Genomic DNA, 18,702 nt, shown 5'->3' with positions numbered 1-18,702 from the left:
AAAATATCTTCAGGCCTGAGGTAAGGTAGTGCAACACCAGGCAACTCCGAGCAAAGGTGGACCAAGCTCTCATCACTCCTTGTCTCAGTATCTCCCATAATGCAAAGCACAGCTCCTTGCAGACATGTATATACTTCCCTTAATGCATAACAGTATACATGTCCGCAAGGAGATGTGCTTTGATTTATGGGAGCTACCGAGACAAGGAGTGATGAGAGCTTGGTGCACCTTTGCTCAGAGTTGCCTGGACCTTACTTCAGGCCTGAAGATATTTTCAGGCACAAACTTTGTTTGCTTATACTTGGATAAAGGACTAAACTAAATTTATTATAGTCTAACCAAGTGCAAAATAAACTTCCAACTAAATTAGCTGCATACAAGACAGTGTTCAAACCAATTTTAACTTATGGATCTGAGAGCTAGGTTAGAAATAAAGCATCAGTGGCAATATCACATTAAAAATGAGGATATTAGGAAAGAAACTTAACATTGTTAGCATCCAGGAATGTGTTAGCAGAGCTAATCTCAGGTGATATGGTCACTTAAACAGAATGGGAGGAAAGATTAATAAAAGCAAGTGTTCTCTGCCAGGTTGGAAGAAAAAAGACTAAGGAAGACATAGCTGGATTGATACAGTAAAAAAAAAAAGTGCCTCAGATGAGAGAAATATAAGATCTGATAATGTTGGAGTCTTGACAGATAAGAGATCGATTTGGAGGAAAATTGTAGATACGAAGTTAGTAATGATGTAAATTTTTCATGTAGTACTGTCATATCCTGTACACCCCTTGAGTGTACATATCAGGAATTTGATGATGATGATGACAAATTTGGCATAAAATCAACAATAAAAAGACCTAAACTATGAAAATAGGGTGAAACATTTAACACATCAACTGTATTCTGAATGGAGAACTTATACAAGTAAAATATTTCAGCAATTTAGGCACAGATTTTAGTGAAGATGGCAAGTTACATACAAACAGATAACAGAATAAGGAAAGCTGGTATAGTGGATAGCCAGCTGAACAAATTTATATAGAATAAGAGAAAAATTAGCCAAAACACCAAACTAGCAGTATACAAGACAATGTTCAAACCAGTTTTAACTTAAAAGTTAAGGTTGAACCAGTTTGAACTTAACTTTCTAATATTCTTTAAAAATTAATATCAGAAAGGAACTTCATTTTATTAAAATTATGAAGACTACAACCATGTTAGGAATAATTACTTTAATTTCCTGACATTTTGATAGGACTGTGTTAGATTAGGGTGGTCTTAAAGGTCGACATCATCATCAAGCTATATTACATTTCTAAGAGTAAGTCTAAGTGACAATGATTTGATCAACCATTATTCTACTGGCATAACGTCTAGTGAAAAAAAAAAAAAAGAAAAAAGAAAAAAAAAACTACATCATAGTTATATTCTATTTATAGCATATCTGAGAACAAATTCATATAGATCCTGGATTACTTACAGTCCTAATTATAATTAACTCTTAGACCAAAAGGTTAAGTTGATAGAATATGTGCCAACCATATTCTTGGGATTGTTAGACCACCATTATTAAGATTAGGGTGGTTGATAAGATTTTCACAGGCCTCTTTAAATTTACGCTTATACAAAATTAAGCTCATCACATTTTGGTGTGATGTAAACAAACAGGTGGATTTTCAGTCATTTCTATGTAGAGTATTCAGGACATAATCAGAATGGCCCGATTTACCAAAGTTATTAAATTTAATATGTCATTTATGTTCCTTTTTCCTGATAGGAATTGTGTGTCCTGTTTCCCTATATAGGACAAATTACAGGTGCAATGAATATGGTATACTCCAGGGTGGGCCAGAGGAGTAAATGGATCCTTGGATGAGGTGAATAAGTTTTTTAATTTTGCAGGATATTTAAATGTGCCATTAAGGTTGTATTTTTGTAGTATTCTGTTTATTTCATCTGATATACCTTTAATGTATGAAATGGCTACAATTTTATTGTAATATAGTTCATTTTTGTTTTTAAGTGGAATCTTGTGAAGAATTTTGTTGATAGTATTTTGGCTGTAACCATTTTTCATGAAGATATTGATGATAACTTTTAATTCATGTTTAAGGATATATAAACATACATATAAACAGTTATACAGTACATATCCTTTCTTTTAGGTTATACAATAGTTATACAGTACATAATTCACAACTTCTTTTTTTATAAAAAATTAAGTTTAGTTAATATACAACTAATACTTCACATTCAGTATCCTATTAGATTTCTAGAGTTATAAGATGTCAATTATGTTTAAAGCACAGAGAATGACATCCATAAGATGCAAGACTCATTAAGGTTGATGCTGGACACCATATACAAGCAACACTTATACTTATCTATAAAAACAGCAGTCTAAGGTGATGATTTCCCATAGTTTTGACGACTTTGAAAAATCATTTCAATTAAGGGATGGAATGATTCACAACTTTCCTTGAAAAGGCATCCAAATTTAAAAAGACTTTCTGTTGATTATCTCTGTTTAGTTGCAATGAATCTTATGCACAGTGGAAGATGGCACACTTAAGAAGTCAAGTAATAAAACCTAGAGAAAGTATATGAAATCCATCTGTTCAACCAATCTTCCTGTCTAGCCAAGACATGAAAGATGACATGAACAGTGAATTTGATAGATTATAAGACAAAAAGGTGGTTTTGTTTTAACATAGTGGGTACTTAACTAAAAAGACTAAACAAATATGTTTGCTCAGTTGCATGTATGCACATAGTAAGTAGCTCCAGACTGGACAAAACAGAATTTTATTTAATTAAAAGGAAAAGCACCCCTACTCCAACCTCAGTAATGCATCATTAATCAGTTCATGGAACTCCCATTGATTTATTGGGACATACCATTTTAAAAAATGAGAGGAGAGGGGGACTTGTGCAAGTATAACTTTTTTGCATAGTGAGTAGGATTTTATATAATTTGTTAAGCCTTAGGGAGATTTATTCTTTATTATGTCATTTTGGAAACATATGTCAAGAAGTAATAAGTTCAGATTTTTTTACAGGATCTATAAATCTGTAGTCTCTGTGAAAAAAAAAATTCTTCACTCCTACTATCCACAAAGAACAACTATCCTCATTTTTCTTATGTGGAAGTTAAAATTTCATGTTATCTTTCAAACTGTGGACAAATGAGTAGATCAGCTGAGATGAACTTTACATATGGATTACAAACTTTTTCTAGTGTAATAAATTTAGGCTTCCTAAGTATGCCATTTCTTCATTTGGAGGATTCACTGGAACACAACAGAAATTTTTTCAAAACTAGTTTTGACTTAATCTTAAATAACTAAATTGTTTTCATAATTATTCCACTCTGCTGTTATAATGAATTGTTACTTAAATCCTAATAGCTTTACTTAACTTGAATCCAGCATCAACTTGAAAGAATCATATTCATTCTAAAACAGTTATGATGGATATTCAAGACAAGAAGAGCATGATGGCAAGGATGCTGAGGTGCCACTAGCCAGGTAAATTTAATTTCTCCAAAACACAGCTAAACTTAAAATACTGATGGCACATAAAAATAGGGGATCCTCTTCAAGGTTGAATATATTTCTTGGTATTAAAAATAATTCTTACAAAAAATTATGATGCATTTACCAACTTTCAAGAAATGTTTATATAACCATGGACCTTGAAAAGATAATTACTGTACCCATTAAGATTTTGAGATAATGCACATTCTGAATGCGCATCATTTCAAATTAGAAAAAATAATCAGCCACTCACTTGAGAGGGTTCATTCTATGATCTTGACCCTTGATTTTACATATATGCAAGTGAGCTTGATTCAATGGCCTTTGGCCATTCAGTATTGTATGCACTGCAAAGCAAAGAAAAACAAATTCAGAAAGATTATATTATACAGTATCTTTTAAATAAAAGATATACTTCTCTGATGTTGAGAAAATATCCAATGTCAAGTACTGTCATTATTTGACATTAGATGGCTGTTTGTTTAGGTTATGGCTACGAGCAAGCATACTATCTGTAAAGTGCATGTTCTATGACTGATCTGTCTGTTTCACAGAACAGACAAGTGCGATTCTTGGAGGGGGAACCGTGCAACTGCCATAGGTCTGGCCAACTCACTTTTAGTTGAAAGGATGTGACAGTAATTAAAACTCAAGTCTTTCAACCAAAAGATATTAGAGTTGCCAACTGTGCTACAAGAGCATATCGTTAGACATTTATTTTTCAATTTAAGTGCAGTATTTGGCAAGATCATAAACAATGCTGGAAGCTTTTTTTCTACATAGACAATATGAAGATAGTAATATGCAAAGATATATATATATATATATTTTTTTTTTTTTTACTGAATTTCTATATTTATAGTATTAAGATCTATAGAATAAAATGCCCTTTAAAAGTAAAATGCGACTGGCAAAGTTTTATACCATTCCTGCAAAAAAAGTAGGCTGCAATAAAGAATTTTTTTTGTTATACAACATGTAATATAAATACTAATGAAACTCAGAGAAATTCAACAACTTAGATTTGATCTGATCAGAATGAAATTAATTTATGCTGCTGATGTATATGCTGTAACAGAACAAAGCACTCAGATAAAGATAAAACATTCATAGCCACAATTCAGCCATTGGCATGGATCCAATTTGACAATAAGAAAATAATCAAGCACAAGCTAATTTAACTATTTTTCTGTTTTGTTCAGATAATGATATATACAACACTGTTCTTGCAATACCAGTATCAGCTGAATTAGATATTATATATGATTTGGCCTAATAAACTAACCAGAATTTGTAATGTTTTTGAATAAATGAGCTCTGATGACTGAAAAGACAAACTAGAAATAAATTTATTTGTAAATATGGGACTTCCATGCACTAATTTGTGCCTTCATAATCAATAATAATAGCTTCACTTCAATAAGAAGCTAAAATGGACAGTACTGGAAAATAATGAAAAATTATTTTATCAATAGAAATTTAATCTACATTTTCAGTTTCACAAAGTAAATTCTCCATCATAATATGATAAAATTTACACAACAAATGAGCTGATGAAACTGCATCCAAATAAACACCACCACCATTATCATTGGTATGTATGGTATGGCATGTACAGGATACTATGACAGTTGAACAGAATTAAGGATCAATTACTGGGTCCCTATCTTTGAACTCAATCTATTACTTGTCAAATCTTCAATATGATCAACTTTTTTAACTTTTGTCTTTGATGGAGCTCCTAACTCTAAATCTTAAACTTCCTCTGGGTTGTTTCCCTGTCATTTCCGTTTTAAGTACCTCTTCTTCTCCCATAGTCCTAAATGAACCGTTGGGTCATTCATGGCTGGTAGGTGATACTCTTTGCTAGCCTCCTCCAGTCGTCTCGTCTCTTGTTCTTGATGTCAGTTGAGAAAGGGAGGAATTTGTCCATTTTTTGATGTTATCAGTCCATTTTAATCGAGGTCAGCCCCTAACCCTTGATCCCGGAACGATTCCTTCTAGGGTTTGCTTTGGAATGCCATTAACCCTCTCCACATGTCCGAACCATTTCATCTGTCTTCTTCTGATGACTATCAGAATATTTTCCCTTTTTCTCCCATCTATTGAGTCAATCAGTTTTCGGACATTTTCATTGGTTTCGTGAGCGGTATAGGGAATTCTCAAAAGACACCTACTGCCTACTAATAATTCATTTTCCATTCTGTTCAGGTGACCATACCATCTTAAATTAGCTCTATTTAGGCATTCACAAATAGTAACTGTTCAGCTTCATTCCAGCATATTTATTTTTAACATGGTTCAGTCAATGAAGCCAAATTCTCAATCCTGTAATTTTGCTAAGAATTTGCATTCTATGGACATGAATCACTGATCAACTGTTTTGTTTCTAACTTTACTCTATATGTTAATATCTTGTATACTCTGGTTTTAGCTGATTTCTCTCTTGTAACAGACACTTTTATTCAATAAGCTATTATTATTATTATACAGGTACTTACATGGAGTCCGAAGACTCATTGTGGGAGACGCATTCTATCAAACCTCTCCTTGAACCCCATTAACAGATAAAGCACTCACAACTAACTCTGGCAATCATTCCACTCATTCGCAAATCTCCAAGCAATAAATCTAGTCCTCGCATCCCTACTAACCACACCTTTATTCAACTTCCAGGGATGATCCCTTGTTCTGGTCCCTCTAGCCAAGTGCTGAAACATTTCCCCTGCATCTATCCTATAAAATCCTTTAAGCAACTTAAATGTTTCTACCATATCCCCTCTTTTTCTCCTATCAACTAACTTTTGTAATCCACACACCCTCAATCTATCCTCATATGGAACATTCCACAGACCACTCACCATCTTGTTCACTCACCTCTGAATCCTCTCCACTGCTTCCTCATCCCCCCCCCAAGAAACCCAGGGGACCAGACTTGAGCACAGTAATCCAGATGTAGGAAGTTTTTTTGGACCTAAATTGATTGAGATTTTTCAAGCTAGATAGATTCTAGGAAAAATTTATGCTTGCCTTTGCTTCTGTGAACCAAGATGGCCTTTTCCATCTTGGCTGAACAGATGGATTTCATATACTCTATCTAGGTTTTGCTACTTGACTTGTTATGTGTGCCATCTTGTTAAGATGGTACACGTATTGTTCTTCAATAGACAAGTAATCCGTAATCCCTGTAATCATTGGCAATGCTTTCTACTAAACATCCTGTCTGTCCTCCCTAAATACACTGTAATCCATCACATTATATTCTAGCAAGTTTATCATCTGTTAGTCTGATCTCACTCAATATCAAACTGTTATCTACCAAGCATCCTACTTAGTCTGTCCTCTAATAACCAAACAATAAAAATCTCTGAACACAAAGTGATAGTGGAGGTGCTATCACTACTACTACATCTAGTAGTACTACCATTAGGACCTGGGATAGCTGCTGGAAAAGGCCATCTTGGTTCGCAGAAGCAAATGCAAGCATAGATTTTTCCTAGAATCTGTCTCTAGCTTGAAAAATCTCAATCAATTTAGGTCCAAAAAGCATCCTAATATTGGGGAAATACTCATTCCCAGATTATCATTCCAACAGCCAGGGACACAATCCATTCCAGCAGTGCAATTTAGGACTTTAGACTTTGTTGTTTCTTCATTTCATTCTTACTTATTCATGCATTGCCTGCATGCATCTTTGCCTGTTTATTCTTATTCCCAAATGATAACCTGATGATACCTAACTGAATGATGAAACAAGAAATAGTAATTAAATTATTTTAGTTAAAAGTATCGATACTGTCAGCTTCTTAAAAATACCAATATGAGCTAAAAATTCATCATCTGTATTTCTGATGTTTCGTTCCTGGTGTTAGTAAACCTGCATGATAATCAATCACCAAGCTGATAAGTATTCAGACTAAGTGGTTCAAATGAGCAACTTGAGTTGATTCATCAACAAAATTCTTCACTCCTACTGCTGAAATATGCTTTTCTTGCAACAAACTAACCCAATATTTGGAAGATTTCAGAGGGACATTCAGTTGTTTGCTAATGATGCAAAACTGAGGAGAGCAATAAATGACTTAAATAAATTGGCAGTGTAGGCAAAGGACAACGGTTGTCAATTTAATGCTGTAGAATGTAAGGTAATGTACTATGGGATAAAAGGGTTATTCACTTTGTATCATATTGATGGTACTAGATTACAAGAAATTGATTATGCTAAGGATCCGGGGGTGATGATGGATAGAGATTTGAAATTCGAGACATATTGCAAGAGTTGGCAAAATAACTCAGAGGATTACTTGGATGCTGAAGAACATATTGACAAATAAAGATAGGGAGGTAATTATCTCTCTTTATAAGGCTATGATTTGGCCACATGTTGACTACTGCTACAGATTTGGTCACCTGCATTTCTAGGAGACCAAGAGGTAGCGGAGAGTATTCAGAGGCAAGTGACCAAGTTTGCGACAAGTCTGTGGAATGTTCCATGAGGATAGATTGAAGGTGTGCAGGCTGCAGAGTTTAGCTGACAGGCAGAGAGGGGGGGGGGGGGGATATGATAGAAAATTAAAGTTACTAAAGGGATTCTATAAGAAATTTTTCAATACACAGGGAGTAGAGGGGAAAACAAAGGGTTCATACCTGAAAGTTATCTAAAAGTGTAGTTAGTAAGGGTGTGTAAGGGTGTTCTTAATTTGGAGAGTGATGAATGAGTGGAATGGATTGCCAGAAGTGGTTGTGAGTGCCCAAACACTGAATAAGTTTAAGGAGATGTATGATAGGTATTGTGTTAATGGATAGTGTGGGTCTCCTGTGATGAGTCTTGATTCTATAGAGCACCTGTATATATAATAATATTGTTGGACTCATGCAAAAATTTAATGGAATGAACATAGCAACAAAGGGAAATATTTAAACAGTATTAAGATATTTCATCTCTGTCACAGAGACATCTACAGGACTACAATATTAAAATTGTAAAAATACACACAAAAACAAAACAATAAGTGAAAGAAATTAAACTGTTTAAAGCTTCAAGTCCTATGAGAGGTGCTCTCTTTAGGTGTTGCTGGCTAGCCTAAGAACTGAAATTTCCCAAATCTTGGAAACTTTAACACAACCATATTTATTAAGCTTAGACTGAATTTTTGTTTTGAAAAATTGTTTTATTCCATTTGATGTCCAAAGAACAGTCAGCTAATTGTAGAAGTGGATGTATTTTTTGTATTCATCTAGGTGGATATTAGCAGATCTCCCCATTTTACCATAATATAAGTTGCAAGAACAAGGAACCTAGTAAATACCTGGACCAGAGAGGGAAGGGATCCTTAGGAAAATAGAGAAGGGGGAAGCCAGCTTTAGCTGTATTGAAAGCAGTGCACAGATTATAATTCTTAAAGTTCTGGCTATTTTTTCTGAAGTGCCCCAGACATAGGGAATAGTAATGGCTTTACTGTAGTCTGTATGTTGAGAGGAATGCGAGGATATGGGAGGGAAAGAAAATTTGTAGATTGTTTTGGCATTGTAACTATTAGACAGGAAGATTTGCCAAATAAAGGCAAGTTCAGTTGTAAGAGAAGCTGGGTAGAACAGAGGTTCTGAGTCTCTGTTGACAAGGGTTTTTGATTACACATATTGTTGAGAAGGGGAGGATGATAGGATAGTTTATGTATGTATATATCTATGTGGATAGGTTTTCTATAAAATGAGAAAGCTATTGCAATTTTGATTATATAGTGAACTGAGTTCTGGGGTGCTGTTGAGGTGGAGGTGAAAAGAGCAATGTGTCTGAGCCATGTGGCCAATAGAGAACACATCATCAATATATATATTGGCCAAATAGAAGTTTTAAGAATGGCAGTTTCAAGAGCATGTTTTTCAAATGCTCCATATAGAAATTGGCCAGAGGGGAGAATCCATAGAAGTACTTTCTATCTGTTTAAATAAGGTGCCCTTCTAAGAGAGGTAACTAGTATGGATGGTTAAATTAAAGAGATCAATAATGGCAGGGAGAAAATATTTTTCAGTGAATTAAAGTCCCAGAAAGGAGGATATTTGTAAATAAGGAAGTGACATCAAAGTTCACCTTATCATTATTGTTAAAAATTAAATTTGGATTAAAGATTTGAAATGTGTGGAACTTTTTGCAGTTAACATGGTGAATAGAGCTTGGAGAAATTTCTTTTAGGTGGCAACACTTGTGATAAGATGTTAGCTACATCAATCCTGATATGGTTGGCAACATTAGGAGGCAATATGTGCATGCCACACTCTATATGACATGTGATTTCTAAAGTAGGAACTTGCTGAGGCAGGAATGCAAAGTTGTGACCAAAGCTAAAGAAACTAACAGTTGTTTCATTGAGTCTTTTTTTTTTTTTTTTTTAATGAAAGGCTATTGACAACAACTTGTAGAAGCTGGCTCTGCAGCTCAGAAGAAGAACTGCAAAGTTTGTTACATTTTTTAAATATTTTTATTTATCCTTTATTTTCTGAAATTCTTTGTAGACAGATTTATCAGAAATACCAAAGAGAACACTAAAAACTTCTGGGTTGAAAATAAAGAAGAGTTCAGCTTTGAGGGAGCTAATCGCACTGTTAATAGTAGATAATTTAGAACAAGTGGCATTCATCTGTTCACAAAGCAAAACTAGTGTCTTTACATCTTTTGAGGAAAGCCACTTAAGTTCTCTGGATAAACATAGTATCCACTTACTGTACTGTTTAGCTTTGCTTGCTATGTCATCTCCATGTAGAATTATTAAATGTGTGTTTTGGCTTAGGTGCTGGTTTACACTTATACTAAAATTTAATGAAATGAATACAGCACAAAGAGAAATAATTAAACAGCAAGTTGAACTGTTCCAATATTTTGTCTGTCTCTGTGACAGAGACAAAGAATCATTTAAAGCAGAGATTTGATCTTGACTCTTGATTTAAGTATAATCAAAAGTAAGTGAAAAACCAAGTTTTTTTTGTTTGTTTTTTTGAGAAAAACAGGTAAAATGGAAGCATTGAAATTGACTTGGTTATTGTTACCCAAATGACGGATGGCATGAATATCAGTATTTAGGGTACTTATCATGGATGTTTTTGAAATTTGAGATATTTGAACACTGCAAAAGTTTTGACTATATAAAATGAGTGGAGAGTGCTATCATCAGAAAACTGAATAGGGTTTGAGGTCAGTGAGAGCAGGTTAGTTATATAAGAAAAGTGGGTGAAATTTAGCTCTGAAGAACACTTTAGCAGGAAACTCTGAAGAGAGAAGGACCTGAAAGAATTCCTACTAGATTGAATGTCTTCAACTGAAGAATGGGTTGTGTTCTCTGGCTAGCTGCTATCAGCTATCAGAAGAAAATTTAGGACTCAATTACTACGATATTCCCACACAGAACTTTTTCTTTTTTTTTTTACATCACTCCCCCATGGTGCACACATGCACACACAAGAGGCTGCAAGACCCATAACAAATAAATGCTGTGTGTGGGAGAGTTGGAGAATAAAGAGTAAAGTAATATTATTTTTGAAGAAATGGAGGTTGCAGTCCTTGGTCATAATTAGACAACACACTGATTGCATTATCCAATTAATATGACAATGATTTCAGAAGAGTAGAGATAATGAATGGCATGATGGCTACTGTGCCACACAAGAAAAGGTATGCAATTGACAATTGTACACATTTTTGAATGGCACAAATGATTTTCGTAAGACAGAGAATGTATGCAGAAAATGTGAATGGAAGATACGAGGTCCAACACAAAAAAAATAAAATGAGACTAACCCTATAGCTTGGGAATGGAGAGTGGGAAGGGAGAGACAAAGAGATGGTTATAGAGCATGTTTTAACCTGTCACCGTGTGAAAAGGCTCAACTCCATTGCTTTACTCAATACAAGTGGACATGTGTTCAAATATAGATTTCTTACCCTCGGTCGGAAAATGTTAAAGTGCAAGAGTGAACAGCGAGTTAACATCAAGTTTCTTGTGAAACTGAAGAAATCTGCAATGGAAACTTTTCAATTATTGACTGAGGCTTATGGTGAAGAGTGCATGTCTTGTGTATGCATTTTTGAATGGCACAAATGATTTTGAAAGATGATGATCACCCAGGCCACCCATGCACAGCAGTTACTGATGACAACATTAAAAAAGTGCAAGATGTGATTTGAACAGACAAAATGTTGGGTGTTTGGGCTGCAGCTGAGAAAGTTTGTTTGGACAGGGAAAGTGTTTGACACTTTTTAATTGAAGAATTGAACATGAAAAAGGTTTATGCAAAAATGGTTCCAAAAATGTTGGCAGATGAACATAAAGAACATTGCAAGGAACTGTGTTTGGATCTTTTGCATTAAGAATGAACCAGTTTTGTTGAATTCAGTAATTACTTGTGATGAAACTTGGATATTTACTTATGATCTGGAAACCTAGTGACAATCAATGCAGTGGAAGTCAGCAACATCTCCAAGACCAAAAAAGCACATGAGTCATTCAAAGTTCAAGCCATGTTGATTGTTTTCTTCAATATCCAGGGTACTGTAATGGCAGAGTGGGTTTCCAGCAGCCAGATGGTAAATCACCAGTATTACCTTAAATTTTTTTGAAATTGTGCAAATATGTGAGAAGGAAATTACCAGAATTGTGGAGAAATGGTTGGATTTTGCACCAAGACAACATGCCAGCCCACAATACTTTTTCTGTGAAGCAGTTTTCAGCCAATCACAACATCACTGTGACTACCCTAATTGCCAAACTTGGCTCCATGCAACTTCTACCTCTTCCTAAAGATCAAATCGGTGCTCAAAGAAACCCATTTTTTGTCAGTAGAAGATGTGAAAGCAAAAACGGAAGAGATCCTCAACAGCCTTTCAGAAAATGATCTGCAGAATTGCTTTGAACGTTGGCAGCATCGTATGCAGCTGTCAAGACCTCATATAATGCTTAAAATAAATGGGCTACATTTGAATGAGTTTGGTATGGGACATTTGGAGTAAATACTGAAATAAGAGATGAAGAGAGAAAAGATGTGAAAAAGTTCACATGGAGAGAAGACAAAAGAAATAATAAAAGCCTCATTGATTATGTCATTGTTGATAGTGATATCATAAGGCTGGCTCAGGATAAGAGTGTACAGATGATTCAAAATTGAAAGTGACCATTATTTAGTACTAAGCAGGATAAAAAAATAGATATCACACTGAAAATAACAGTATATAAGAAAGTTTTAAAAAAATTAAAGCTGAGCACCTTTTACAGGTAAATTGTACTCAACTATACAAACATTATTGAATAAACAATGAAACAATTCAAAAACAAGAACCAAACCTTGGAGTCTCAGTGGCAAACTTTGAAGATGACACTGATTCAGCTAGGTAGCTATGTGGTGAAATTGTCTGTAAGGATAGAAAAATAAGATCATGGTGGACAGAAAAGTTAAAGAAGCAGTCCTGGAAAAGAAGACGAAAGCATACCAAAAGTTCCTAGCAAATAAGTCAGTAGATGCCCTAAAAGAACATAGAGAAAAATGTAAGCAAGTTAAGCTATGTATAAAAGAACTAAACCCAAGTCATAGGAAGGCTTTGAAAAGAGTATGGAAAATAAATATCAGGAATATTTATTTTTAGGAATGATAAAATGTTCTATTGAAGGAGGCTATTGAAGAAGATTAGAAATGGAGAAAAGAGTACTGTAAAAGAATCAAAGATGATAAAGGTGACTTGAAAACTGAAGATAATCCTAGGTGTACAGAGTAATTACTTCAAAAGACTGTTAAACGAATCAAGCAGTGACAGCACCATACTAGAAAATTTTCAAGAGGAATGCAAAGAGGAGTACTTATCAATTAGAAAAAGCCATCAAAAACTTGAAATGTGGAAAGGCAGCTGGAGATGATATTCGATCAGAAATGCTAAAGTATGCAGGTATAAAAGTTTTGTAGTGGCTATACTGCATAATCCAGAGGGTCTGTCAGAAGGTCGAATTCCCAATGATTGGAGTAGAGCTCTCATAGTACCAATATATAAAAAAGGAAATAAAACTGAATGTGAGAATTACAGATGAATTTCTCTACTAAGTGTTACAGGTAAGATTAAGCAAGCATGCTGGAAAAGAGGTTGAGAAAAATTGTGGAAGAAAAACTTGAAGAAGAACAAGTTGGGTTCAGACCAAATAGAGGATGTCAAGATTAGATTTCTACTTTATGACATATAGTTGAGAAATCGTGTGAATATGACAAGGAACTGTACTTGAGTTTTGTACATTTGAAAAAGGCTTTTGACAAGATGCCCAGAGAAAAGCTTTTCAAAACACTACAATTATATGGAGTCAATGAATGAAACATTATACAGAGCAATACATAGTCTATATTTAAGTTGTCAGTCAGCAGTTAGAATTGAAGTAAACAGGAAGATGGTTTGATGTAAAATCAAGGGTAAGACAAGAACGCACATTATCTCCACTCTTATTCATCATTATTATGAAAGAAAGTGGAATTAAACCTGATATTAGAATTAGAGATGTCAAACTTAACTCTTTGCTTTATGCAGATGATGTTTAACTCCTAAACACATCTAGTGTAAGTCGCCAAGATTCTCTAATTAAAATTAACAGCTGTAACAAATTTGACATGAAAATCAGCAATAAAAAGACCAAACTGTGAAAATAGGCAGAAACATAGAAAACGTCAGCTGCATTCTGAATAGAGATCCTATAGAACAAGTAAAATATTTCAGCTATGTAGGCACAGTTTTTAGTGAAGATGGCAAGTTAAATTTGGAAACAGACAACAGAATAAGCAAAGCTAGTATAGTGGGTAGCCAGCTGAATAAATTTATATGGATAAGAGAGAAATTAGCCAAAACACCAAACTAAGAGTATACAGAACAGTGTTTAAATCAGTTTTAAGTTATGGATCTGAGAGTTGGGTTAGAAATAAAGCACTTAATCAAAGACTAGAAACCACAGATATGAGGGTTTTGAGAAAAAATTAAAGGAGTGAACCGATGGCATCAATGGCAGAATCATATTAAAAATGAAGATATTAGAAAGGAACTTGACATTATTAGCATTCTTAAGCATGTGTCAGCAGAGCTAATCTAAGGTGATGTGGGCACTCAAACAGAATGAGTGAAGAAAGGTTAGCAAAACAGGTGTTTGATGCTAAGATGGCTTGAGAGGAAGAGACCCAGAGGAAGACCATGATCTAGCTGGATTGTTTCGGTTAGATATGACAATACTGGAGTGCTTACAAGTAATAGAGTAATTTAGAGGAAAACTGTGGATAGGAGATTAATAATAATGCAGTGCTGCTGTCTTAGTAACCTGAACATTCCTTGGGGTACATATCAGGAAATTGATGATGATGCACATTCTGGAAGGAAAGGTGGACACAAGGAAATCATCACTATATTTCTAAAAAAAATATATATATATATATATATATTTTAGTATTTTGCATATGAGTAATTATTATGAGAAATCAGCAATGTGGTCAGCCAAGGACGTGAAACATGTAGCCACCCTCAACATAAGATCATTATACCGACCTGAAAAATTGCAATTAGTCCAGGAAAATTTAAAAAGACTGAAATGGAGTATTTTAGGTTTATCAGAGATACATTGGTGCAGAGATGGATTCATAGATTTACCAGAAGGAAGACTATACTTCTCAGGAAGAAAAGATAACATACACAGAGAAGGAGTTGCGTTATTAACTGAAAATAAACTTACACACTCAGTAATTGAAATAAAACCAGTCTCCTAGATAATCACAGCCAAACTTAAAGCAAAAGAAAAAGGTCAAACAATTAAAATAATCCAAATATATGCACCAGACAGTAACCATTCAGAGGAAGAAATAGAAAATTTCTATGAAGAACTACAACAGGAAATAGATAATCCCAAAAATAGAGAACTCATGATAGTGATGGGAGATTTTAATGCTAAAATAGGACAGTTCACAGCAGACAAAAAAGATGTGATGGGGAAATTTGGATACGGAGAGCTTAACAACAGAGGAGAACAATTACTCCACTTCTGTAAAGCAAACAATCTAATGATTACAAACACATTGTTCTATCAACGCCCTAATAATAAATATACATGGACATCCCCAGATGGTAATATAAAGAACTGCATTAAGAAGTTTTGATTTCGACACTGACCACGAAATATTAACTGCCAAAGTGAAGATAAAATTCAAAAGGAAAAACAATATCAGAAAAGAAGAAAACATCAACCTATCAAAACTAAAAGACAGCTCAAGCAGAAGTCAATTTTTAGAACAGATGTGCTTGAAATTAAAACCCTCCATCTTCCAGAACAGTGGAAAATACTGGGAAGAAGGAAAAGAAACAGTGTTATCAATTGCAAAAGACACTCTAGGTACCAAACCCAAAATAAACAAACAGTGGATAACCCAAGAAATCATAGCTACAACAGAAGAGAAAAGAGAGGCCAAGATACTTGTAAACCAACAAAAAAATGAAGAGAATAGAGAAAATACAGAGCACTAAAAAATAAACTTGATAACCTATGCAAAAAAGCCAAAGAAAAATGGTTAGAAGAAAAAGCTAAGAAATGCCAAGAAGCATACCAACAAAACAACCTGAAAGTCTTCCATGATACTGTAAGAGAAATTACAAAGGAATTCTCAGCAAAAGCAGTAACAATGATAAACAACAAGATGACTGAAACCGGGAATATTGAATATATAAGAAAAATCAGGTCAAACCATTTTAAGACTATCTTCCACCAAGGAAACAAAACTACAATGCCAACAATAGAAGAAAATAATGACCACCCAAAAATTTTACAAGAAGACGTTAGATATGCAATAAAACAGATGAAAAACAATAAAGCACCAGGCTTTGATACTATCCCCACTGAACTGTGGTCATATGGAAGCAGCATATCAATAGAATATTTAACAAACCTATTCAATAAAATACTACAAACAGGAGAGATCCCAGATGACTGGAGAACTGGAAAGATCATCCCAAGCAATGTTCCCTCTAAGCTGTGCATACGTGCGTGCACACACGTTTTACAACTAGCGCACAAAGCAAAAAATATGCGCACAATAGACTTTCAAGATGAAATTAAAATTTATTAATTAAAGAAGTTCCACCTAAACATTAACCTATAAATTCTTTAAAAAATACAGTAACTCGGCAACGCTCAAGCCTATAACTTCGCATTTTTTATTACCTTCTCAAAGTTGCACAAAATATAAATTATTAACAGTAACCCTATTTGAGGCTAGCGATTTGATGCCAAAATGAAAGGGGTGTGGCTTAAATGTGTAATTTTTAAGTAGCATATAGAATGGCGCGCACGGTTTGTTTACATCTCAGGCCTGACTCATGGAAAATTCCCAAACGTGATTGGCTAATCAAATTAGTTCAAGATCATGACGAATTAAAACAATGGTTTCATAATTTTAATAAAAATAATTAAATACTTTTAAAAACTTAAATTAGAGTACAATTAAAAATATTGTAGCGTTTGAAAATTCTCTAATTTTTAAAAGGAATTTTAAAATAGTAGACTAAATAATAACATTCGTGTACACGCACTGAGATACAACTAAGTTAATTAAATCTAGCCTCTAGGCATATATTTCAGCTCTTGTGTTGCCCTCGGCAATGTTTAGTGTTGGTTCAACTTTTGCCTTGCCAAGTTATTCAGTCTTCAAATAACAAAATTGCAAAAAACTGAGGAAATGTTTATCAACTCATGTTTATCATGAGTTGATAAACATTCAACTGTGTGAAATGTTTATGTATGATGCTACAATTCATGTTGTTTGTATTTATTGTTGTGATGCAAAGGTTGCTGGGGATTTTGCTAATGGGAAGAAGTTTGATGCTTGGAAGTTGGACTTTTTTGCAAACTTAGGTAACAAAATTGTTTATTGCCAGCTACAGGAGTACTGTGTATACTACGTGAAAGTTCAGATGACCGAGAGAGAAAACAATCAAACCCAGAGCAGATTAAAGTTCTTATTGACAGTCTTATTAGTTGTTAAGATGAATAACTTTTTACTTTCAGTTCAACATATTAATGAACATATGGAAAAGTATGTTCAACTCCCAGACAGCTGGCAAAGCAAAAATTATGCGTTTGAATTTCTGGAAACAATCAATTTAATTGTTGAAAATGACATGTTTGAGCAAATTGCATCTGCAAATTTCCACACCTTAACCATTGATGAAAGCACTGATATAACTGTTAACAAATGTCTCATTCTCTATTTTAAGTTTAGACCTAAAGATTGTAATGAATATAAAACATATTTTGGTGAAATAATTCAGCTGCAGGCATGTGATACCTCCTCCATTGTGTTAGCTATTAAACAGTCTTATCAAGAAAAGAAACTTGATCTCCAAAAAATGGTGATGTTTACCTCTGATGGAGCTGCAGTGATGCTGGGCAAAGTTAATGTCACTGTAAAACTTAAATTAGAAGTTCCACATCTTGTCCAGCAACACTATGTAGCTCACCGTGAGGATCTGGGGATCTGTGATACGTGGAAGGAAATTAAACTAATCAGAGATATTGATACATTAATGAGAACAGTGTACACACTATTTTCTCATTCCATGGTGAAAAGACATGAATTCAAAGAAATTGTCGAGGCGCCTGAAAATGAAGCTATTGCCTTCAGACCACTCAATGAAGTGTGGTGGCTATCCAGATATTTTGCATTACAGGCAATAAGAAACTATGAGAAACTGATCACATATTTTGAAAAAGACAAATCAAATGATCCCGTGGTTAATTATTGTCACAATAAATTAACTAACGTGACATTCAAAGTAGCCTTTAATGTTTTAAGTGATGTTTTTGAAGAAATGGCTTCCCTGTGCAAAATCTTACAAAGGAGTAACCTTACACCACTAGACAGTCATCATTTTACCAGAGGGAAGATTAACAAAATCAGGAATCAGTATTCAGAAGGTGACGCTTGCTGGAGTGACAGAGTAAATGCTTTACTTAAACAAGAAGAGACTGAACCAGTAGATACTAGGCCCCTGTTAAATTTTATAAATTGTTTATGTGCACATTAAGAGGACAGATTCCCTGAGAATGAGATACAAGAATGGTCGGTGTTTGATATCTCCTCTATTTCACATTGTGATTTCTCATTTGGTAGTGAA

The 18,702-nt window shown here is 34.3% G+C and overlaps 1 protein-coding gene across 4 annotated transcripts in view; it reads right to left on the bottom strand.

Annotated features, from left to right (window-relative positions):
• LOC150104472 (uncharacterized) overlaps nt 1–18,702 on the bottom strand; it is a 209,024-nt gene that overhangs the window by 50,491 nt on the left and 139,831 nt on the right. For 2 of the 4 annotated variants that reach the window (XM_090395655.1, XM_090395656.1), the window contains exon 9: nt 3,790–3,883. The exons of the other annotated variants lie outside the window; for them this stretch is intronic. In XM_090395655.1, coding sequence (XP_090251781.1) covers nt 3,790–3,883 — 94 coding nt within the window. The remainder of the gene's footprint in view (nt 1–3,789; nt 3,884–18,702) is intronic. 4 annotated transcript variants of the gene reach the window in all.

Source organism: Typopeltis vanoorti, chromosome 7 (assembly GCF_054136105.1).
Source record: "Typopeltis vanoorti isolate ZY-2024b chromosome 7, IOZ_Tvanoo_1.0, whole genome shotgun sequence".
Lineage (NCBI taxonomy): Eukaryota > Metazoa > Arthropoda > Arachnida > Uropygi > Thelyphonidae > Typopeltis > Typopeltis vanoorti.
The sequence above is the reverse complement of the archived record's forward strand: the minus strand, read 5'-3'. Positions and strand labels throughout refer to the sequence as shown.